The 24,821-nt window shown below is 40.9% G+C and overlaps 1 protein-coding gene across 1 annotated transcript in view; it reads right to left on the bottom strand.

Annotated features, from left to right (window-relative positions):
- Nucleotides 1-2,023: 2,023 nt before the first annotated feature.
- LOC140205927 (FYN-binding protein 2) overlaps nucleotides 2,024-24,821 on the bottom strand; it is an 83,626-nt gene continuing 60,828 nt past the window's right edge. Inside the window, 8 exon segments of the mRNA XM_072273818.1 lie at nucleotides 2,024-2,061; nucleotides 8,493-8,655; nucleotides 10,583-10,697; nucleotides 18,767-18,877; nucleotides 19,111-19,186; nucleotides 19,939-19,967; nucleotides 23,046-23,159; nucleotides 24,127-24,175. Coding sequence (XP_072129919.1) covers nucleotides 2,024-2,061; nucleotides 8,493-8,655; nucleotides 10,583-10,697; nucleotides 18,767-18,877; nucleotides 19,111-19,186; nucleotides 19,939-19,967; nucleotides 23,046-23,159; nucleotides 24,127-24,175 — 695 coding nt within the window.

Raw genomic sequence — 24,821 nt, 5'->3', positions numbered from 1 at the left:
CTTTGTCCAATATCGGACAGGCTTCAAGAATGTCACTAAAAAGTGAATATAACATGTTCGAAAAAAACTTTAATGGCTCACCGGTTTCCGTATTTTCAGGCAAACCCAGTATACGTAGATTCATCCTGTGATTTCTGCTTTCCAAATCAATCGTTTTCTTCTTAATTCTTGATAATTCTGAAGTAGTCTCATTAATTTTCTTTTCCATGAAAGACATCTTCAAATCCTGCTCTTTAATAGTTTGATTCATTAATTTGAATTCCCTTTCAATTCTATGAGTACTCTGCTTAAGTGTCTGATACCGATCTTCCAGATTCTTCAAAGTTTCCTGAACAGCGAGGATGGTTTTTTCAAGCACAACCTATTCTCATAAGGCATGCTTGCCAATCCAGGCAACGTCCTTGTAAATCTCCTCTGCGCCCTTTCTATAGTTTCCACATCCTGTAGTGAGCTGACCAGAGCTGAGCACAGTACTCCATCTGGGGTCTGACCAGGGTCCTAGATAGCTGTAACATTACCTCTCAGCTCTTGAACTCAATCCCACCGTTGACGAAGGCCAATACACCGTATGCTTTCTTAACCAGAGAGGCAACCTGCACAGCAGCTTTGAGGTCCTATGGATTTGGACCCCACGATACTGCTGGTCCTCCACACTGCCACGAGTCTTACCATTAATACTACATTCTGCCATTATATTTGACCTACCAAAATGAACCATCTCACACTTATCTGGGTTGATCTCCATATGCCACTTCTCAGCCAGTTTTGTATCCTATCGATGTCCCACTGTAACATCTGACAGCCCTCCACACTATCCACAACACCTCCAACCTTTGTGTCATCAACAAATTTACTAACCCATCCCTCCACTTCCTCATCCAGGTCATTTATAAAAATCACAAAGAATAGGGGTCCCAGAACAGATCCCTGAGGCACACCACTGGTCACCGACTTCCATGCAGAATATGACCTGTCTACAACCACTCTTTGTCTTCTGTGGGCAAGCCAGTTCTAGATCCACAAAGCAAGGTCCCCTTGGATCCCATGCCTTCTTACTTTCTCAATACGCCTTGCATGGGGTACCTTATCAAAAGCCTTGCTGAAATCCATATACACTATATCTACTGCTCTAAACTTCATCAATGTGTTTAGTCACATCCTCAAAAAATTCAATCAGGCTCATAAGGCACGACCTGCCTTTGACAAAGCCATGCTGACTATTCCTAATCATATTATGCCTCTCCAAATGTTCATAAATCCTGCCTCTCAGGATCTTCTCCATCAATTTACCAACCACTGAAATAAGACTCACTGGTCTATAATTTCCTGGGCTATCTCTACTCCCTTTCTTGAATAAGGGAACAACATCTGTAACCCTCCAATCCTCTGGAATCTCTCCCATCCCCATTGATGATGCAAAGATCATTGCCAGAGGATCAGCAATCTCCTCCCTCGCCTCCCACAATAGCCTGGGTTATATCTCGTCCGGTCCCGGTGACTTATCCAATTTGATGCTTTCTAAAAGCTCCAGCACATCCTCTTTCTTAATGTCTATATGCACTGTAAGTCATCCCTACAATCGCCAAAGTTCATTTCCGTAAAGAATACAAAAGCAAAGTATTAAGTACCTCCACTACCTCCTCCAGTTCCATACACACTTTTCCACTGTCACACTTGATTGGTCCACTCCAACTAAATAAGGCAAATAATACATTAAAAAACTGACATGTGACCAGCTACCGTTTCCAATAATTTATTTTAAATGTGAATCCCAAAAATATTTTCAATGGCATTATTAAGGAAACATTCCAGCGTCTTGAGGTGGTTTGTGCATTAAAGCTAACTTTATAAAATTCTGAAAGAAATTGTATATTACATAAAATTAAAATGCAATAATTCAAATATGAAGTTCTTTGAAGCATGGTATCCACTTTAACTCAGGTTCTGTGAATAAAACATTTAAAAAAAACATCAGGATTTAGTTTGTTTAGAAAATGTAAATTTTTTAAACAGAAAAACAAACTTACCCAAATGTCAGATATCGTACGTGGACATAACCATCTAAGGCAAAATAAATTAGATTTAAGTTGTGGTTTTAATATAATTTTGTTTACTTGTTTTGTTAGATTGGTACTTACACAAAAAAAATCACAAAACTAAAGTTAGTTTTCAGCGAACAAAACAAATAAGTGACAAACTCCTAATCAACATTAATGCCGAAAGCATTTTTGAGAGATTGAGACAAACTGCATAAATACTTAGTGTAGAACCAGATTAGAGGTTACAAAATAAATCATTAATTTGGTTTGAAGATAGAATATTCAACAGAAACATTTGCTCCTACTAAACAAGGTTAAGAGGGGAATGCAGGTAGACGGAACGAGTTCATTGGGCAACACAGCAGGGACGAGTTGGGCCGAAGGGCCTGTTACCATGCTGTAATGCAGGGGTTCCCAGTCTCTGATCCATGGTTGCCTCGGTTAATGGAAAGGGTCCATAGCATTAAGTAGTTTGGGAACCCCTACTCCAATGATCTTTCAAGGATCACTAGATTCTGGAATGGTCCAGGAGGACTGGAAAATTGTAAATGTCACTCCACTCTTCAAGAAAGGGAGACAGAAGAAAGGAAATTACCAGTTAGTCTGACTTCAGTGGTTGGGAAGAAGTTAGAGTCCATTATTGAGGATGACACACATGAAATAGACCAAAGACAGCATGGTTTCCTTAAGGGGAAATCCCTGACAAATCTTGGAATTCTTTGAGGAAAATATAGACATGAGAGACAAAGGAAAGTAAGTGCATGTTGTTTACTTGGATTTTCAGAAGGCCTTTGACAAGGTACCACACAAAGCTACTTTAACAAGATAAGAATCCATGCTATTACAGGAAAGATACAATATGGAGAGAAGAATGGTTGACTGGCAGGAGGCAAAGAGTGATAATAAAGGGGGCCCTATTCTGGCTGGCTGCTGGTGATTAGTGGTGTTCCACAGGGGTCGATATTGAGACTGCTTTTTGTGTTACTGAATTGACTTTATTTCTTACATCCTTCACGTACATGAGGCGTAAAAATCTTTACATCTGTCTAAATGTGCAATCATAGTAATTTATAATAAATAAAACTGTCAACGTAACATAGAAATACACTCAAATCAGCGTACGTTAATCAGTCTGATGGCCTGGTGGAAGAAGCTGTCCCGGAGCCTGTTGGTCCCGGCTTTTATGCTGCAGTACCGTTTCCCGGATGGTAGCAGCTGGAATAGATTGTGGTTGGGGTGACTCGAGCCCCCAATGATCCTTCTGGCCCTTTTTACACACCTGTCCTTGTAAATGTCCTGAATCATGGTAAGTTCACAACTACAAATGCACTGGGCTGTCCACACCACTCTCTGCAGAACCCTGTGATTAAGGGAGGTACAGTTCCCATACCAGGCAGTGACGCAGCTAGTTGGGATGTTCTCAATTGTGCCCCTGTAAAAAGTTCTTAGGATTTGGAGGCCCATACCAAACGTCCTCAACCGTCTGAGGTGAAAGAGGCGCTGTTGTGCCTTTTTCACCACACAGCTGGTGTGTACAGACCACGTGAGGTCCTCTGTGATGTGGATGACACGGAACTTAAAGCTGTTTACCCTCTCAACCCCAGATCCTTTGATGTCAATAGGGGTTAGCCTGTCTCCATTCCTCCTGTAATCCCCCAACCAGCTCCTTTGCTTTTGCAACATTGAGTGTTGACTTGACACCACTGTGTCACTGTCTGTCAATGGTTTAGATAAAGAATTGATGACTTTAGCCAATTTTGCAAATGATGCAAAGATCAGCAGAGGGGCAATGAGTCTGCAGAAGGACTTGGACAGATTGGGAGAATAAGGAAAGAAGAGGCAGATGGAATATAGTGTAGAGAAGTGTCATGCACTTTGGTAGAAGGAATAAAAGTATAGACTATTTTCTAAAGAGTAAGAAATTTTTTTTAAAAATCAGAGATGCAAAGGGAATTGGGAATCCTTATGCAGGATTCCCTAAAGATAAACTTGCAGGATGAGTCGGTGGTATTGAAGGCAAATGCAATGTTAGCATTCAGTTTGAGAGGACTAGAATATAAAAGCAAGGATGTAATGTTGAGTCTTTGTAAGGCAATTGTTACACTACACTTGGAGTATTGTAAGCAACAGACTTAAAAGTTGCTGGTGAATGCAGCAGGCCAGGCAGCATCTCTAGGAAGAGGTACAGTCGACGTTTCGGGCCGAGACCCTTCATCAGGACTAACTGAAAGAAGAGATAGTAAGAGATTTGAAAGTGGGGGGGGAGGGGGAGATCCAAAGTAATAGGAGACAGGTGGGGGAGGGATGAAGCCAAGAGCTGGAAATTTGATTGGCAAAAGGGAAATGAAAGGATCATGGGATGGGAGGCCTAGGAAGAAAGAAAGAGAGAGGGGGGAATCCCAGAGGATGGGCAAGGAGCATAGTGAGAGGGACAGAGGGAGAAAAGGAGAGGGATCTCCCCTCCCCCTCCCACTTTCAAATCTCTTACTATCTTTTCTTTCAGTTAGTCCTGACGAAGGGTCTCGGTCTGAAACGTCGACTGTACCTCTTTCTATAGATGCTGCCTGGCCTGCTGTGTTCACCAGCAACTTTTAAGTGTGTTGCTTGAAATTCCAGCATCTGCAGATTTCCTCGTGTTTTGGAGTATTATAAGCAGTTTTCAGCCCCTTATCCAAGAAAAGATACGCTGGCATTGGAGAAGGTTTAGAGGAGGTTCACAAGAATGATCCAAGAATTAGGTCCGGTCACCGATCTCTCAGTGGTTGAGTATCTGGGGGACAGTGACCACCGCTCCCTGGCATTTAGCATTATCATGGAAAAGGATAGAATCAGAGAGGACAGGAACATTTTTAATTGGGGAAGGGCAAATTATGAGGCTATAAGGCTAGAACTTGCGGGTGTGAATTGGGATGATGTTTTTGCAGGGAAATGTACTATGGACATGTGGTCAATGTTTAGAGATCTCTTGCAGGATGTTAGGGATAAATTCGTCCCGGTGAGGAAGATAAAGAATGGTAGGGTAAAGGAACCATGGGTGACAACTGACAAGTGAGGTGGAAAATCTAGTCAGGTGGAAGGCGGCAGCATACATGAGGTTTAGGAAGCAAGGATCAGATGGGACTATTGAGGACTATAGGGAAGCAAGAAAGAAGCTTAAGAAGGGGCTGAGAAGAGCAAAAAGGGGGCATGAGAAGGCCTTGGCGAGTAGTGTAAAGGAAAACCCCAAGGCATTCTTCAATTATGTGAAGAACAAAAGGATGACAGGAGTGAAGGTAGGACCGATTAGAGATAAAGGTGGGAAGATGTGCCTGGAGGCTGTGGAAGTGAACGAGGTCCTCAATGAATACTTCTCTTTGGTATCCATCAACAAGAGGGAATTTGATGACAGTGAGGACTATATGAGTGAGGTTGATGTTCTGGAGCATGTTGATATTAAGGGAGAGGAGGTGTTGGAGTTGTTAAAATACATTAGGACAGATAAGTCCCCGGGGCCTGACGAAATATTCCCCAAGCTGCTCCACGAGGCGAGGGAAGAGATGGCTGAGCCTCTGGCTAGGATCTTTATGTCCTTGTTGTCTACGGGAATGGTACCGGAGGATTGGAGGGAGGCGAATGTTGTCCCCTTGTTCAAAAAAGGTAGTAGGGATAGTCCAGGTAATTATAGACCAGTGAGCCTTACGTCTGTGGTGGGAAAGCTGTTGGAAAAGATTCTTAGAGATAGGATCTATGGGCATTTAGAGAATTATGGTCTGATCAGGGACAGTCAGCATGGCTTTGTGAAGGGCAGATCGTGTCTAACAAGCCTGATAGAGTTCTTTGAGGAGGTGACCAGGCATATAGATGAGGGTAGTGCAGTGGATGTGATCTATATAGATTTGAGTAAGGCATTTGACAAGGTTCCACACAGTAGGCTTATTCAGAAAGTCAGAAGGCATGGGATCCAGGGAAGTTTGGCCAGGTGGATTCAGAATTGGCTTGCCTGCAGAAGGCAGAGGGTGGTGGTGGAGGGAGTACATTCGGACTGGAGGGTTGTGACTAGTGGTGTCCCACAAGGATCAGTTCTGGGACTTCTACTTTTCGTGATTTTTATTAACGACCTGGCTGTGGTGGTAGAAGGGTGGGTTGGCAAGTTTGCAGATGACACAAAGGTTGGTGGTGTTGTAGATAGCGTAGAGGATTATCAAAGATTGCAGACATTGATAGGATGCAGAAGTGGGCTGAGAAGTGGCAGATGGAGTTCAATCTGGAGAAGCGTGAGGTGGTACACTTTGGAAGGACAAACTCCAAGGCAGAGTACAAAGTAAATGGCAGGATACTTGGTAGTGTGGAGGAGCAGAGGGATCTGGGGATACATGTGCACAGATCCCTGAAAGTTGCCTGACAGGTAGATAGGGTAGTTAAGAAAGCTTATGGGGTGTTGGCTTTCATAAGTCGAGGGATGGAGTTTAAGAGTCGTGAGGTAATGATGCAACTCTATAAAACTCTGGTTAGGCCACACTTGGAGTACCGTGTCCAGTTCTGGTCGCCTCACTATAGGAAGGATGTGGAAGCATTGGAAAGAGTTCAGAGGAGATTTACCAGATGCTGCCTGATTTAGAGAGTATGGATTATGATCAGAGATTAAAGGAGCTAGGGCTTTACTCTTTGGAGAGGAGGAGGATGACAGGAGACATGATAGAGGTGTACAAGATATTAAGAGGAATAGATAGAGTGGACAGCCAGCGCCTCTTCCCCAGGGCACCACTGCTCAATACAAGAGGATATGGATTTAAGGTAAGGGGTGGTAAGTTCAAGGGGGATATTAGAGGAAGGTTTTTTACTCAAGAGAGTGGTTGGTGCGTGGAATGCACTGCCTGAGTCAGTGGTGGAGGCAGATACACTCGTGAAATTTAAGAGACTACTAGACAGGTATATGGAGGAATTTAAGGTGGGGGGTTATTTGGGAGGCAGGGTTTGAGGGTCGGCACAACATTGTGGGCCGAAGGGCCTGTACTGTGCTGTACTGCTCTATGTTCTATATGTTCTATGTAAAGGATTAACATGGACGCGTCTGCACTTGTACTCAATGGAGTTTAGAAAAATGGGGAAGCAATCTCAATAAAACCTATCAAATATTGAAAGGCCTAGATAGTGGATGTGGAGAGGATGTTTCCTGTATTGCAGGTGTTCCCAATCTTGTTTTTATGCCCTGGACCCCTACCATTAACTGAGGTGTCTGTGGATACCAGGTTGGGAACCCCTGCTATAGTGGAACGTCTATTTAGAATAAAGATGAGAAGTGATTTCTTTAGCAAGATGATGGTGAATCTGTGGAATTTATTGCCACGCCTGACTATGGAGGCCAAGTCATTGAGTACATTTATAGTGGAGGTTGATAATGCTTTTGGTTAGTCAGTGCATCAAAGGTTACAGGGAGAAGGCAGAAGAATGGGGTTGAGAGAGAGAAGAAATCAGCTATGATGGAATAGAGGAGCAGACTCAATGGGTCTAGTGGCCTACCTCTGCTCCTGTGTCTTATGATTGTAACTATGACCAGCCCCAGTTGTTTGAATGGGGCCATTCATATGGAATTGTATGTGTAGGTATGTGGTTTGTCTAAACTTTGCATATGTTTAGCTATGAGAGGTTAATTATTATGTATTATTTAAACATTATTGCATTGTTTTTAAATTCGAAAGATCTCAGTGCCTCAGGATCCCACATCTGAGGCCTATCATCTCATGGATGGATCTCCTTAGTCAGTGAACCTAAGGTGCAGTCCAGGTCAAGTACTATTCACCAAGATAAAGGGAAAATAAAATGTTACCAATAGTACGAAAATGGAGAAAATTAGTTGCAATTCATTTACAGGAAAACTAACGTGAAGTTCTGGCAGAAGTAGAAGATGCACTTGAAGAAGCACCACCCAACATGAGTAAATACGATGAAAGATGCTGTGCTTGGCTGGGAATATTCAAGGAGGGGAGGACAGGAAAAATGATTAAGCCTCCAGCTAAATTATAACTTACTAAATATCTTTGCTAATTTTCCAGAAAGATTATTTAATCTGGGAACCAGGAGCAGGACCTGTCCCTGATGAAATTTAGCAACCACAATGCCACTCTTGTCAAGATAGGTAACTCACTACAGACCAATATCCATACATTAGACTTCCATTATTTGTGCCATACAAGCCATCACCCTTTCCCTTTGAGGAATCAGGTTCAGACCGATGGAAAGTAGAAAAAACTGCAGATATGAAAACATTCCAAGTGAGGCAGTATCTGTGGAAAGGGGAAGTTAATGTTTCAGGTCCGAGAGTCTTAATTGCTTCTCTTTCCACAGATAGTGATGCCTTCTATAAAATGTACAAACTTAAGATTACTGTTGTATCCAATAGATTCATTGTATCATGTGAGTAGTTTTCTGTACAATTTAAATTCCATGTGTATATTAAACAGAAGATTCACTTACATTTACCATCAGCATTCCGACAAATTATTAGGTTGTCTTCTCCAATATCTATTACTTCCAGCTTCTCTCCAGACTTTACTGGTAAATATAAGGATCCTTCCTGCTCTTGCACGACATTCTGCTCCACAACTGCAACATTCTCCACAACAATCTCCTTGGTGTACTAGAGAAATATCCACAACAGGTTAAATGGTTACTCACAAATGAGAAAGGTTCAACTGCAATGAAAGTGAGCTCTCAATGCAATTAAGCTCAAAGCTTGTGCATTGCAATACAGTTAAGTATAATTTAATTCATGTGAACTTTTTTCTCCTGGACCTCATAAGATGCACTTTGCTTATCCACTGTGGTGGCAAAAACAGAAAGGCAGTTTGTCTTGCAGCAAAATTTTGGAAAAAGGGAGATTTCTGTATGACATTCTCTTCTAATTCTACCTGTGGGCGGCATTAAAACTACCGATTTTCATCTATATCTTCACTCTAGCAATGAAACCACTATCTACACATAATATCACGTTCTAGTTCAATCAATGCCAGTTCAACTTCTTGTTGAAGGCTGAGTCTGAACCTTCTAATCAAAAACAAATCTCAGGGTGGTATCTGGTGACAAATGTACTTTGATAATAAATTTACTTTGAACTTCTCTAAAACTGCATTACTGCATCAGATCAAGTTCTACATGTAAAGCATTCCACCCTTGTATTAGTCTGTTTTAAATTTCACCCCAATCAAAATCGACAATCTTTTCCAGCCCAGTCTGAGTCCACCTCTCTCATTTCACATTCATCCCTCCATAAATTTAACTGTCAGGTGTAGTGATCAACTGTTCTACTGTTACACCTCTTCAACTGGTTTATCATACTGTTAACTTCCACATACTTTAAAACTTAATCGAAATTTACTGCTGGAAACACTTTTCCTTTACTTTTTAGTAAAATCATAGCCAGTGTTTCATTTGTGAGAAATTTTGGAACATTAAGGGCACAAAAATACCAAATTATGTACCTTAAACCACACTCTAAACATATCTGATCCATTTGTTGCAATCTGGTTAGTTCCATTTCTGGAATATTTTATGTATCATACTTCTTCTCTCAGCAGTCATAGTTTCAGGCTTGTATCATTTTTGCTACACAGTGGGACACTTTAAAAGCATTAAGGATCTGTGTGAATCACATCCCAAAATGCCAAGATATAACTGCCAAGATTTTCAGATTCATTCGAAGTCCACAATTTCAAATATCCCTGGGGGAAGGAAGCCAGGAAGCTCAATTTCACTCTGGTGAACAAGGGGGAAGCTACTAACTATCTATGTGACTCTCTCACAAAACAAAAATGAATCATGCACAAGGTTTAATTAGCAAGAAAGTGTGTTCCATATTGCAAAAGACAGATTAAACTGAAAATGTGCAGTGAGCTAATGGTCACTTTCCGCAGTGAGCCCTCTGATCTAAGATTCTTTTTTGCACAAGGCCTGAGTTGTGGGAAATAGAATCAAACTTTCATATTCAAAGGCTGTTCCCTTGCTAATCACTCATTTCAGAGGAAATCAGACAGGTTCCAGATCACACACCATCAGCTTGTGGTTTGGTGTGGGTGGGGAAAAATAAAAAGAACTGGGTTCTCAAGGTGTGGTCAGAGCACTGGAGAAGGATTATACTTATTTATAAGCACAGTATTTGAGGCTGCAATCAGCTGCTGTGGGAATGTGATCAAAGTCCATTCTAGGGGATATGGTAGTGGTGGCATAGTTAAAAAAAAATGTTGGAAGTGAAAGAGGAGATGCAAAAAGCAATGTAAAAACTAACCTGCAAGAGGATCGAGACTTTGAACCAATGCTCACACGTATTGCGTAAACCTACTTTTTCCTTACATGGCCTATTTACTTTGTACAGAAGAATTTTAAACAAATAATATTTATACATAGAAAATATTTTTGTTTCATGACGGTTTCAAGGCTATGCATTTTCAAACAGCAGAACTAAAGTGGAAATCATGTTGATCCCAATGTATCTGTGTGTATTATGTAATTTTCACAAAAAAATTTTATTGAAATCTGCAGCATAATTCACTAGGAAAAAGTAAACTTACATTAAAATTTTCTCTAAATTCTTGCTCATTTAACATTTTCATTTCATTTAGTTTTGATTCCTTTTCTGCACTTAGATCTTTCCTTTTGATTTTGAATATTCCTTTCACCTTCTCCCTAAAAGAATAAAAAGAAAAGTTAATTTATGTACAAAACTGCTATTCTAAGTACTTCGTAACAAAATTAAACACCTAAAACAACTGTAAAATACAGGACAGGCACTGTCGATAAGGTGTGCCTGTGTTGATTATCAGTGAGATGTTATTTCTGATCGACCCTGTGTATTGTCTCCCAACGAGGAACTCAAGGATCAAGTTGCAGTGGGAGATACAGAGGCCCAGATTTTGAAGCTTATTGTTTAGCACTGAGGGGATAATGTTGTTGAAAGCTGAGATATAATCAATAAACAACAGCTTGATGTAGGTAGTGCTTTCATCCAGGTGGTCCAAAGCCAAATGAAAAGGCAGTGAAATTGCACCTACTGTATGCCTATTGTGGTGGGAGGTCCTTGCTTAGGCAGGAGTAAATTCTAGCCTTGACTAACCTCTCAAAGCACTTCATTAAAGTAGATGTGAGCGCTACTGAATGATAGTCACTGAGGCAGCTTACCTGCTCTTCTTAGGCATGACTGATGCCCTTTTGATGCAGGTGAAACCTCTGACTACAACAGTGAGAGATTGAAATGTCCTTGAACACTCCAGCCAGCTGGTTAGCATAGGTTTCCAGTGCCCTGCCAAGTACTCCAACGAGGCTTGACGCTTTGCAAGATACCTTCTTGAAAGATTTTCTGACATCAGTGACTGAGACTGATATCACAGGGCCGCCAGATGGTGTAGGAATTTGCACAGGTATATATTTTTCCTCCCTTTCAAAGCATGCAACTCATTGGGGAGAGAAGCATCGCAGCCAGTTATGATGTTAGGTTTCACTGTGTAGGAGGTAATGTCCTGCAAACCCTGCCAGAGCTAACGTTCATCCGATTCTATCTGTAACTTCACTTTGAATTGCTTTTTCACTCTTAATATACCTTCTGTAGATCATACCTGGCCTCTTGTTGAGTTCAGAATCACCAGTCTGGAATGCCACAGATCTAGCCCTCAGAAGACTGCAAATCTCATGGTTCATCCATTGCTTCTGATTTGGGTATGTTCTTGAAGGCACACATTCATCTAAGCAGGTCTTGATGAAGTCGGTGACAATCGTGGCATATTCCTTCAGATCTGAAGAAGAATCCCTGAATGTGGTCGAGTCCACTGATTCAAAGCAGTCCTGTAAGAGCTCCTCTGCCTCCCATGACCATACCATCGTGATCCTCACCACTGGTGCTGTGGTCCTCACTCCTTGCCTGTACACCAGGAATAGGAGTAGGGCCAAGTGACCACAGTTGCCAAAGTGTGGGCATGGGGTGACATAGTAAGCATTCTCAGTGTTGGTGTAACAATGGTCAAGTGTGTTGTCAAGGGCCTGTTCCCTGCTGTACCTTTAAATAAATTAATACCGCAGCAACTAACTAGAAAAACATCAAGAAATCTTGTCATCCCATCATCTTCCAACAATCTTGAAAATGTACCATAATGATAACATGAACTGAAGAAAGACAATGTTTGGTGAATGTAGCGTCCATTTAAAATGCGGAGTTAATCCTTAAATTTACTGACCTGGTATAGCTACCAAAAATCATACAGAAAAGTTAACTGGACTTCCTTCCTCCAGCATGACTGGTTATATATAGAGACCCAGCAGTCAAGATCTACCAACTTCACTGTAATAGTATCCTTGGGATACTTGAGCCCTCTCAGGCTTTTAAAAATTGATTTAAAGTCGACATAATTTTGTACTGAAGCACTGTCGTATTAATTAGTGAGCTATTGATGCTTTCATACATTAATTGATGATTCTGAATGCCTCATTGTGCAGACCACAAACGTGTCTATCATGTAACATGTCATTCAGTGACTGCCCTAAATCACAATGTTCTGCCAATTGCTTCAGCGCCACCACAAACTGTGAAATAGACTTACCTTCCTCCTGATTCCTTTTATGAAATCTAAATCTCTCAGCAATAATCAAAGCTTTAGGTGAATAGTGATTTTTTATGACTTTAAACTACAAACATTTGTATGTCCTCATAAGACTTATCGCCAGGCTTAGCAGGTTGCACTAGACTACATAATAAATTAAATGTTTTTGCCTCCGGCAGTTAGAAAAGTTGGAACATGAATATCATCTAAAATTCGATTTGCCAGTGCCAAATATTAAAATCTTTCAGTATACGAGCTCCATTGCTCTGCCATTTCAGGATACGGCCCTATACTTCAAAACATTGTTGCCATTTTCAAACATAATCACGTTCCAGAAAAATTAACTGGCCTTGTAACCATTTCTCTCTCCCTGTCTTCTTTTTTTCCCTGTGTTGTTCTTATTCTTTCCCCTCGGATTCTTTGGCCGCAGGAAGTGTGGTGAGCGTTTTCTTTTCACCTACACAGCAGTGTACTGCCAGAATTGCACACAGCCTTTTCTTGCTGAAGGGAACAAAACAATAAATATCTCATGAAGACTTGTCACCTCATCACCAGTTGTTATATTTGTGGTATTGGGAAGCCGGGTGGCCGTGAATAACGCACACAAGAGATGGAGAGGTGAGGAACAAACATGCAGCTGTTTATTTTGCTTGTAAGTCATCTATGCAGAATGCCGTTCAGTACATCACATACAGGGAAGCTTGACAGCAACCTGTCAGGGTCAAAATATACATGAATCCTCTGATTTCTCTCATTAACAAGGCGTTTTTGTCCACAGAATGGCACTCACAGACGTCCTTTTTTGCCTCTGCACCATTCTCTGTAAACTCTAGAGATTATTGTGCTTGAAAATCCCAGGAGATCAGCATTTTCTGAGATACTCAAACCACCCCATCTGGCACCAACAATCATTTGACGGTCAACATCACTTAGATCACATTTCATCCCTGTTCTGATGTTTGGTCTGAAAACAACTGAATATCTTGACCATGTCTGCACGCTGTTATGTATGGAGTTGCTGCCATGTGATTGGCTGATGAGAGATTTGCATTATTGAGCAGGAGTACCAAAAAAATGGCCACTGCAGATGTGTTTTTGCACTGTACTGCTGTTGAAAACAACAAACTTCATGCCATTTAAGAGTAATAATAAAACTGATTCTGATCAGACTTGGTAGTTTGGAGCGGTTTAGAAGATGCTGCCTCTGGGTTGCAGCCCTATGGATGACCAGTTCCAGGCCGGTGTTGCCGAATGAGGTGACGAAGGAGGTGAAACATCAGGATTTCACTGCGGCAGATGTACGGACTGAGATCTCTGTAGTCAAGTGGTTGCACACTCTCTCTTTCAATGGGGGTAGAGTTTGCTGCTGATTTCGGGTCGGGAACCTCTGGATAAAAAGCAACGCGGCGGACTGTAACATGCTGTAACAGCAACTGTTAGTCACCCCTGTGGCTGTGAAAACAGGTGATCTCTCTCATTCCCTTTTGTGAGATATATATATATATTTATATACACACACACACACACAGACTGTGGCACATCAAACTGTCGGGTAAACAATAGTTTTTGCTGACTGCAGATCATGGTCTCTCCGAGTGCTTTGCTGTTTGCTTGGTGTGTGGTGGGCGCTGGCACTGGCACATTTTGCTGAAACAGGTGGTGGGGGGTGGTTGATGCTTGCTGCTTGCGTGAGGAAGGTGGGAGGGGGGCTTTGGGATTCTAATGTTCTCTGTTGTTCATTCTTTTAGGGTTCTGTTTTTTGTGGATGTCTGTGAAGACAAGTTTTTCAGGTTGTATACTGTATACATTTTTTAATGATAAATGGAACCATTTGGTGAAAATCAGTACTGAAAGGATATTCTGCTCCAACAAAGGAAGGGGATGCAGAAATTGATTAGGTGGTCTTTGAGGATCAGAGGAAATGAGTCTCATAGCACAGATCAAAGGAAGCGTTTCAATGGCTGTACAATATCAGCAGAGAACAAATCTGACTTTTTCTATTTCTTACACTGAACCTCAAGACTGTTCTAGTTTTCTCCTACAGCATTCAGTAAAATGACCACTCCTACCTCACTTCCCTCATCATCAATCACAATGAAACATTATCTCACAGCTAATACCCACTCCACATATTTATCTGTATCATAAAGCATTCACATCTTCTCACCTGCTGCTGCTAAATCAACACCTCAATTCACATTTCAGCTTGTTTCAAATTGAATGGCCGATCAATTCCCGAACACCACTCTCCCCACTCCAGCTTGTGCACCAAATGCAAAGGCCTCATTAATCAGCACTTTTTTTCAGAGCAACTTCCCAAGTCATTAAAAATTCATACTCCAAGGGAAGATAGAAGATAGAAGAAGATAGATGATAGAAAGAGATCTGACACTGCTAATTTAGAGCAACTTGTTCCAAGAATAAGTACAGTTTATGATTACCTCTGAGTTTTAAGTTGTGGATTTGGATAACATCTTTTCAATTCTGGGTTGATACCAGAAAAGAAACAGATAGTCATAAAATCATGTTGTTGATGGGAAGCAAGAGTTGCTGCTTATTTGTTTATGCACATTGGCTAATTTTTGAAGACATCTCTAAATCTTGAAGGATTCACTATTACACTACTGTGCAATATTACTGAATAGTTTAAATCGTTTCACTCAAAAGATCAAAGTTCTAAGTAAATTTATTACCAAAGTTCATACATGTCACCATATACAATCCTAAGATTCATATTCCAGTGGGCACACTCATAACAATAACCATAACAGAATCAATGAAAGACTGCACCACTTGGGCATTCAACCAGAGCGCAAGAGACAACAAACTGTGCAAATACAAAAAGAAAGACAGACAATAATCAATATACAGGATATTGGGAACATGAGATAGAGAGTCCTTGAAAGTGAGTCCACAGGTTGTGGGAGCAACTCAGTGATTGGGCAAGTGAAGTTATCCATTGTAGGTTAAAAGCCTGATGGTTAAGAGGTAGTAACTGGTCCTGAATCTGGTGGTGTGAGTCCTGCGGCTCCTGTGCCTTCTTCCTGATGGTAGCAGTGAAAAGAGAGCATGTCCTGGGTGGTGGGGGTTCCGGATTATGGATGTCACTTTCCTGTGACAGCATTTCATGCAGACGTGCGCGATGGTGGGGAGGGTTTACCTATGATGGACTGTGCCATATCCACTACTTTTTGTAGGATTTTCCATTCAAGGGCATTGGTGTTTCCATACCAGGCTGTGACGTAGCCAGTCAATAAACTCATCTATAGAAGTTTGTCAAAGTTTTAGGTATCTGCCCAATCTCTGCGAACTCCGAAGGAAGTAGAAGCATTACCGTGCTTTCTTCATAATTGCACCTGTGTGTTGGGCTCAGGACAGGTCCTCTGAAATAACAACACCCAGGAATTTAAAGCTGCTGACCCTCTCCACCTCTGATCCTCCGATGAGGACTGGCTCATGGACCTCTGGTTTCCTCCTTCTGAAGTCAATAATCAGCTCCTTGGTCTTGCTACCATTGAGTTAGAGGTCGTTGGTATGGCACAACTTGGTTAGATTTTCAATCTCCCTCCCACGTGCACCTTTGATTTGCACTATGGCAGTGGTGTTGCCAACGAACTAGAATATGGCATTGGAGCTGCGCTTAGCCAGACAGTCATAAGTATAAAGCAAGTAGAACAGACAGCTAAGCACACAGTCGTCTGTGCTGATGGAGATCGTGGAGGAGATGTTGCCAGTCCGTATTGACTGAGGTCTGCAAGTGAGGAAATCAAGGATCCAATTGCACAAGGAGGTATTGAGGCCAAGATCTTGAAGCTAATTGATTAGTTTTGAGGGGTTGATGGTATTAAATGCCAAGCTGTAGTTGATAAAGAGCATCCTGATGTATGCAGCTTTGCTGCTCAGAGGTTCCAGGGTTGAGCGAAGAGCCAATGAGATGGCAACTGCTGTGGACCTGTTGCTCCAGTAGGCAAATCGGACTGGATCCAAGTCCTTTCTCAGGCAGGAATTGATACGTCAACTTCTCAAAACACATCATCACTGTGGCTGCAAGTGCTACTGGGTGATAGTCAATGATGCAAGTCACCACACTCTTCTTCGGTACAGGTATAATTGAAGCCTGCTTGAATCAAGTAGATACCTCAGACTGCTGAAGTGAGAGGTTACAAATCTCAGTGAACACTCCAGCCAGTTGATCAGCATAGGTCTTTAGTACCTGGCCAAGTTGCCCGTCTGGGCTGGATGCTTTTTGTGGGTTCACCTTCCTGAAGGCTGCTCGCACATCGGCCTCAGAGAATGAAATTACAAATCATCGGGGGATGTGGGAGTTTGTGATGGTTCATCCACGTTTGATGGTCAAAGTGAGTATAGAAGGCATTGAGCTCATCTGGAAGCGAAGCCCTGCTGTTGCCTGTATCACTTGATTTAACTTTACACGAGGTGATAGTACTCAAGCCCAGCCACAACTGTTGAGCATCCCTCGTTGATTCAAGTTTTGTCCCGAATTGCCACATTGCCTGAGAGATGGCTTTCTGGAGATTATACTTGGACCTCTTGTAACTTTCTTGGTCACCAGACTTGAATGCCTCTAATCTAAATCTCAGCAGAATGCAGATCTCATGGCTTAGCCAGGACTTCTGAATGGGGAAGACTCTACCTGATTTTGTGGAGGCAAATTTGTCTACAACTTTTTTTTAATGAAGTCTATTACAAACATGGTGATTTCATTCAGACCCACAGATGAGTCCTCAAAGATGGCCTAGGTAACCAACTAGAAGCAATCCCATAGCCACTACTGTGCCTTCTGAGACCAGCTGTTTGTTGTTTTAATCTCTGGAGCTTCATTCTTTAGCCTCTTCCTGTATACAGATAGGAGAAGGACAACCAAGTGATCCAATTTACGGAAATTCAGTCCGGGTACGGAATGGTAGGCATTCCTTACTTTATAACAGTGGTCTAGTGTGTTGGGACCTCTGGTGCTACAGGTTATATGCTGATAATTGAGCAGGGTTTTCTTCAAACAAGCCTAGTTGAAGTGCCTGACTATTTCTTGTTTGGAGATAGCATCATGCAGTAACTCAAGCACTTGATTATAGTTGGCTGCTGGTGGTCTGTAAATGATGGTCAGGATTATGGATGAAAACTCCCTAGGTGAACAGAATAGATGGACCATTAGGTGTTCAAGGTCAGAGGAACATGAGTTCGACAAAACTGCCACACTGAAGCACAACCAAGAATTTATCATGAAACACACACCTCCACCTTTTGCCTTTTCCAAATCAGCAGTTTGGTCCATTCGGTAAATCAAGAAGACTTCCAGTTTGTATCTGGCATGGTAGGAGACAGCCAAGTTTCGCTCAGACAGAGTACAACAGTCCCTCATTTCCCTCCGATACAGCAACTTGCCTTTAGATCCAAAACTTTGTTCTCCAGTGGCTGCACAGTTGCCAACAAAATGCTGGGTGGAAGAGGGCCTCACCCCTCTTCAATTCAGCTTGGCGGAGTCCACGTCTCCTGCCAAGTTTCCAACCATGCCAACAACCTTTCATCTGCTTAAAGGTACCATACCTGCTTGGTCTGCCAAGACCTTCAGACATTTATGAAATCTGCAGATCATTAAGTTAATTTAAAAGTACATTGCTTAGAGGGAAATTACATGCTGTAGATTGCAGTGACGGCATTTCAAAAGAGGTATATTTAAAAGTATATTTAGATGTATTTTCTGCACCCCACAAAGCGTTGTCGTGGTTCACCAGCAGCATCATGACATCACCAGAACAGTATAATTATATGCTTGTGTCCAAGAAGCTGATTATAATTTGCCAGAGCTCTTGTGTATTCTGGTAAGGACAGCTAGGATTACTAATTCGTGAATTTTAAATACCTGTGGGTTAACACAAAATCTAAAATGCATATGTGATGCTAATAAATAAAGACACATTCCATCCTCACAAATCTCCACCATCAGCTTGGGATGGCAAGGGGGCAGGCATAAACAGCTGGACCATATGTTACCCAAAGCATTTTTAGGAAAATCAAGATTAGTGCCAGCAAAAATAAAATTCAAAAGTACATGTACTACTCAAGCCATTATTGAAAAAAAATGCTCCATTATACAGTGCTCCCAGAGCTCATGATTTTCTTCAAGTGGAACATATGGTGCTGTACCTTTTACCTTCTTCCAATTTCATCTCTCCTGTCTTCTTTGCATTTTCTCCACGCTTCCAGAAGACTTTTCCCCAGTTTCTTTTAGTTGTGTCTGATTTAGAACTTTTGCTTCTAAAAGAGCATAGGGAAATACCAAAACACTCTTGTTACTATTTGTTACCATTCATTAGCTAGACCACTTTACTATGGCTACTTGGAGAACTTTCCAAAACAATACTCAGTACGAATAAAGGCTATCAAGAAAGATTAAAATTGAGGAAAAAAAGCTTTCTATTGAGAAATGTCACTTTGATGGGTACAAGGTATAGTGATGACAAAGTGATAGTGATGAATTAATCACTTACTCTGAATCACTGAGTTCCTTAACATTGGGAATGTCCTCATACACACTATTTTCATCACTGTCAATGGTAGTTAAAGCTGAGGAATATAAAAAAATAAGAACAATTAGAAAATAGACTAAATAATACTTTAAACTGACTCACTAATCTACTTTAATATTACCACTTTCTTCTTTAGATTCTTCAATCCTCTGACTGCACCTCAAACTGGTGAGGAGAAATGGGATTCAATTCATAGGGCACTGGCACAGTAGTCAAGGAAGAGGGAGCTACTTCATTTGGACAGGATTCTCTTGACTCTGGCCAGGACCAGTGTCTATACATATCAAATTATCACACAAGTAGACAAGGCTTTCCACATAATCAAGTGGCTCTGCTGAGGAGAAATTTAGAAGGTTAACAAGAAAAGACAATGCAAAGTGGAGAAATGAGTATTGAAAATGAGAGTGTGTGTCTTAAGGGATTAAGCCTGTGAATATAAAAATCACAGTAGGGAAATGGTTAAAAAGTAAAAAGTGAAATCTCTTTTATCTGAGAGCAACAATCAATCAAATCAAGGTAGGTGGCACTAACAGAAATAAGTGAGAATTCTGTCATAGCCATCACAGAGTGGTTGCAAAGTTATTGGCAGATATGAAAAAAATAGAAAAGGAAAAGGAAAAATGCTGAAATAATTTGATTTTTGTTGGAAATAAAAACATTGTAAAGTGACATCACAAAATATTTTGGGTCAAGTGAGATGAGGAACTTCAGTGCATCACATTCTTAATGGCCTTTGTATACCAAATAACTCAATCTAAAACAAACTTCAACATTCTTCAGTGAACTTACATAAAGTGGATCCTGATCCTGAATTAACACTGTGAAAATAATAAAAAGGATACATTACAAACACCAGTATATACCTAATGTCCAACAGTGCATCAATATAACAGTCACAAAGTAGAAGCTGCCAGTGGAAGTGGTGGATGCTGCTTGTACTTAATATTTCAAGACTATGTGAGTAAAATTGTGAATATTTTTTGATAAAAGCAATCTTTGTTGTTGACATAATTCATTACAGCTTGTATGTAAAAGTACATGAACGACATAGGTTACTTAATTATGTCTAGTTTTACGCTAAGTGTAACACCCTTACGAGCTCTTTTAGGCTTTTCTGATACCTTAGAACTCACCTTGCTAACGGCTGCTCACAGGCACGTGTTTAAGCAATGCTGGCTAGAAACATAGAAAATAGGTGGAGTAGGCCATTTGGCCCTTCGAGCCTGCATCGCCATTCAGTATGATCATGGCTGATCATCCAACTCAGGACCCTCTACCTGCCTTCTCTCCATACCCCCAATCCCTTTAGCCACAAGGGCCATATCTAACTCCCTCTTAAATATAGCCAATGAACTGGCCTCAACTCTTTCCTGTGGCAGAGAATTCCACAGATTCACTATTCTGTGTGTGAAGAAGTTTTTCCTCATCTCGGTCCTAAAAGGCTTCCCCTTTATCCTCAAACTGTGACCCCTCGTTCTGGACTTCCCCAACATCGGGAACAATCTTCCTGCATCTAGCCTGTCCAATCCCTTTAGAATTTTACACGTTTCAATCAGATCCCCCCTCAATCTTCTAAATTCCAGAGAGTACAAGCCTAGCCCAGTATAAGGCTAGAATGCAGTTCCGGGGGAGGAGCTTGGCTGCTCAGGGCACGCGCTACCTTTTATCCCACGCTGCTTTTTTCGCGTGCTGCCTTTTTTCGTAACAGTGAAAACACCTTCTGTTAGCGAAAACAGGTAACTAATGTAGGTCTTTCGTAACAGCAAGGTTTCGTAAAGCGAACGTTCGAAAAGCGGGGGAAACCTGTACCCATTTCTAATGAGACACAAGTGAAACTGTGTCTCGTTACAAGTTCATGCTCAGTCATTATGACACAATTGAGGAGTTCAAAGCATTCTCTAAGCATTCAACCAACACTTATTCCCGAATAACAACATCTGAACAGATTAACAGGTTATTCAAATTACTTCTAGAATTACCTCATTCACACAGGTGAAATGTCCTATTTGCTTATGACAAGATATTGATGATACCGCAAAAATATAGCAAAGCTCTGATAATCTGGTATCCTACTGTTCTGAAATTTGAATTAACTGGCATCTGGTTCAATCATCAGTTCAGAATGTGAACCAGGGGTCCAGTGTAAGATGGTGTTTTCACCCAGAGTCATAGATCAGACTGAGGGCCATGTGTGTGGCCCACCTATCACTGGGTACTGGAACATCAGGGATCAAGGATGTAGGTAGGTACGAAGTTGAGTTAGGGTGTGAAATGCTTGAATTTTTCCAACTCCCCTTAACTTCATCACATTAACTGAAAAACTTACTAAAATACATTGTAACATACTTAAAAATGTGAAATTAAAGTGTGTTAGGACATTGTCAAAAATATTATCCATCGGTCTGGAAAACTTGCCATTCTGGCACAAAGTCTCATGGATACCAGATTATTACAGTTTCACTGTGATAGTCTGAAAACCACTTTGTGATATCCTTTGGAAGTGAAAAATTGAGTCCTGAACAAATGTAAAAATCCACTATTTATCATCTTCCAAACTAAAACACTGACCAAATGCCCAAACCTCAACATGTAAAGAAAAAACAAAAAAAAAGCAGGTGGTTCAATTTGATATCGAGAATTCACCTCCAGAAATATCACAATTCCGTCTGCAACACACACAAAATGCTGCAGGAACTCAGCAGGCCAGGCAGGAACCACGGAACAGAGTCAACAGTCGACGTTTCGGGCCGGAACCCTTCATCTTGACCTCTGAGTTTTTGGAAAGTAGAGACAGACAGGCACATGTAAATATGCAAAAGCAAAATCTGTGACCTTGCCAAGATGCTGATAAATTTTAATTCTGTCACACAAAACTTAGGTTTGGACCTAATAAGGAACAGACAAGTAGGAGTATGATGCCGAGGAAGGCATGTTTAAGATTTTGCTCTTGCTTTTGCATGAATCAGAAGTTGAAAGTTTTCTTTAAGCTTTACAAATAAACCTTGTGCCTCTCTAGTTTGACTTCTCTTAGCCACCTGTAGTAACCCCTTAATCACCCCACAACCGCTTGCTTACCTTACCATCTGACATAACACTCTCAAGGACCCAGCAATGGCCCTCTGTCAACCAAATCACACCCCCCACACCCCCCCAGCCCCACAGCACAATGAAACCAGGTCCAGCGAGTTAATTCTCTCAGAGTCTCATATGGCACAATAGTTTTATCAAAGATAAACTCTGATGGAGAAGTTATTCATCTTTCACTGAAGCCAAATTAAAGAAATTCTTAAGCTAATGTCAGATTTGTGAACCTCATAGGCTGAATTAATATAAATTATCCTGTATTCTCACTTTTTATATAGACCAAAAGAGATTGATTGAAGAACAGAGAGAGAAGAAAGATGACCACTTCCAGGTTGTCCTCCTCCTGACTTGGAACTACATTTGATCATTTTGCAGCTGTCTATCAGAACGATGGGAGATGTTTCTTCAGAACAACTGCAGAAGTTCAGGGAAGAGGCTCATTACAAACTTCTCGTGGAAGGGTGATAAATGCTGACCTTGTCAGCAATGTCCCCATCTTGGAAAACAAATGAATGCTGGCACATGCAAACAGTATGTTCATCTGCAAGTAGCCGTCAATGACATCACTTGTTGCCAATTTTTCATCATCACTGGGTCAAAATTCTGAAACTTCCTAATCAGCAGCAATACTGTACCTCACCACTCCAACTGCAGTCTTTCAACATTCTCTCAAAGATAACAGGGAATGGAGAACAACTGGCAGCATTCTCCACCTCTTGAGAATCATTTAAAAGCAAAAAGGACATTCAAATGGAGAAGACATAAGAAAGTAACAATAAATTGAGTGAAATGCAACAAAGCTTGAGAAATACCTGAGATGATCCAGTGACTTATTTATTTTCTTTATTTTCTTCTCGTTTCCTCCATCACCAATCTCTTCCTTGGACAACGTTTCCAATTCTTTTATTTGGTCTCTTTTTATAGTACTAGGGAGATGGAGATAACATTGAACTGAACACTGAGGCAAACGTTACAGGAGCATCAAAACTAAAACCACAAGGCTACTAAACAGCTTCCTCCCACAGGCAGACAGACTGCTAAATAGCTGCTCTACTTTACTCTGCTTTGGACACTTTTAACTTGCACTGAACACTTATAACTTAATTTTAACTGACATGTGGCTGTTGTGTTTTACTATTTATTGTTATGTTTATTATTTAGTGTTGCATTTGTTATGTTATGATTGCACTGCCCCTGAGAAACACTGTCTCATTCTGCCCTGCAGAGCTGATGTACGGTTAGAATGACATTAAAGTTTTTTGAATCTTGAATCTTTGAATTGAACTCTGCTGTAGATGGTGTCTGGTTGTAGTAGTGGGCACATCAGCAATGCTCAATCTTATTCTCACCAAAATCAACTTTTCAGCATTGACCTTTGGATAGGAATTTAAAATTTTGCCTTCTATACGAGAATGGCCAACCAAGATAGGTTTTGTTACTCTTATATAAAGAAAAGTCAAGCCTCTTTTCTGCTGATGAAGGTTTCCCCATAGGGTAATGATGTTATAGTAATTCTGTTAATGGACTAGTAAGCCAAAGGCAAGGGTTTGTATACCATCATAGCAGCTACAGAATTTACATTTATGGAATAAAGTCATAGTAGTAATAGTGACAATAAAACTTTGAAAAAGTTGGGAGAACACATCTGGTCCATATAGCCTCAGAAATGGCCATAATTCACTCATTTACAACAAACTGCTACAAATGGTTCAGGAAGGAGTTTCACCGTCATTTTTTAAGAACAATAAATATTGGCCATGCGTGCAAAGCCAATATACCATTTTAATGATGAGAAAAAGCAGCAGGGATATTTTCCAAGAGTATCACCTAGAATCTCTTTATAGTGTGAAGAACGCAAATCGATGAAGAAATAACTGTATAATAAGCACTTACTCCGAGCGAACCGGTTCCACATCATCATACATTTCTTCATGGAGTGCTTCTAAAACAAACAAGTCCAACAGGAAAACTCAGATTGAGAAACAGAATGTTGGCATTACAGGGCCTATAAAAAGTATTAATCCTCCTCCCCCCCCCCCGGAAAGTTTTTGTGTTTTATAACTTTGAATCACAGTGGATTTAATTTGGCTATTTTTGGCACCAATCAACAGAAAAACACTTTCAAGTCAAAGTAAAAGCAGATCTCTACAAAGTGATCTAAACTAATTAACAATATAAAACACAAAATAATTGATTGCATAAGTATTGCCCTTCTTCAAGTCAGTATTTATTAGATGCACCTTTGGCAGCAATTGCAGCCTTCATTCTGTGTGGATAGGCCTCTATCAGCTTTGCACACTGAAATTTTTCCTCATTCTTCTTTACAAAACTGCTCAAGCTCTGTCAGATTGCATGGGGATCATGAGTGAACAGCCCTTTTCAAGTTCAGCCACAAATTCTCAATTGGATTGAGGTGTGGACTCTGACCTCGCCACTCCAGGACATTAACTTTGCTGTTTTTAAGCCATTCCTGTGTAGCTTTGGCTTTACACTTGGGGTCATTGTTTTGCTGGAAAACAAATCTTCTCCCAACTCACAGTTCTCTTGCAGACTTCACCAGGATTTCCCTGTACTTTGCTGCATTCATT

Source organism: Mobula birostris, chromosome 12 (genome assembly GCF_030028105.1).
Source record: "Mobula birostris isolate sMobBir1 chromosome 12, sMobBir1.hap1, whole genome shotgun sequence".
NCBI classification, from domain to species: Eukaryota; Metazoa; Chordata; class Chondrichthyes; order Myliobatiformes; family Myliobatidae; genus Mobula; species Mobula birostris.
The sequence above is the reverse complement of the archived record's forward strand: the minus strand, read 5'-3'. Positions and strand labels throughout refer to the sequence as shown.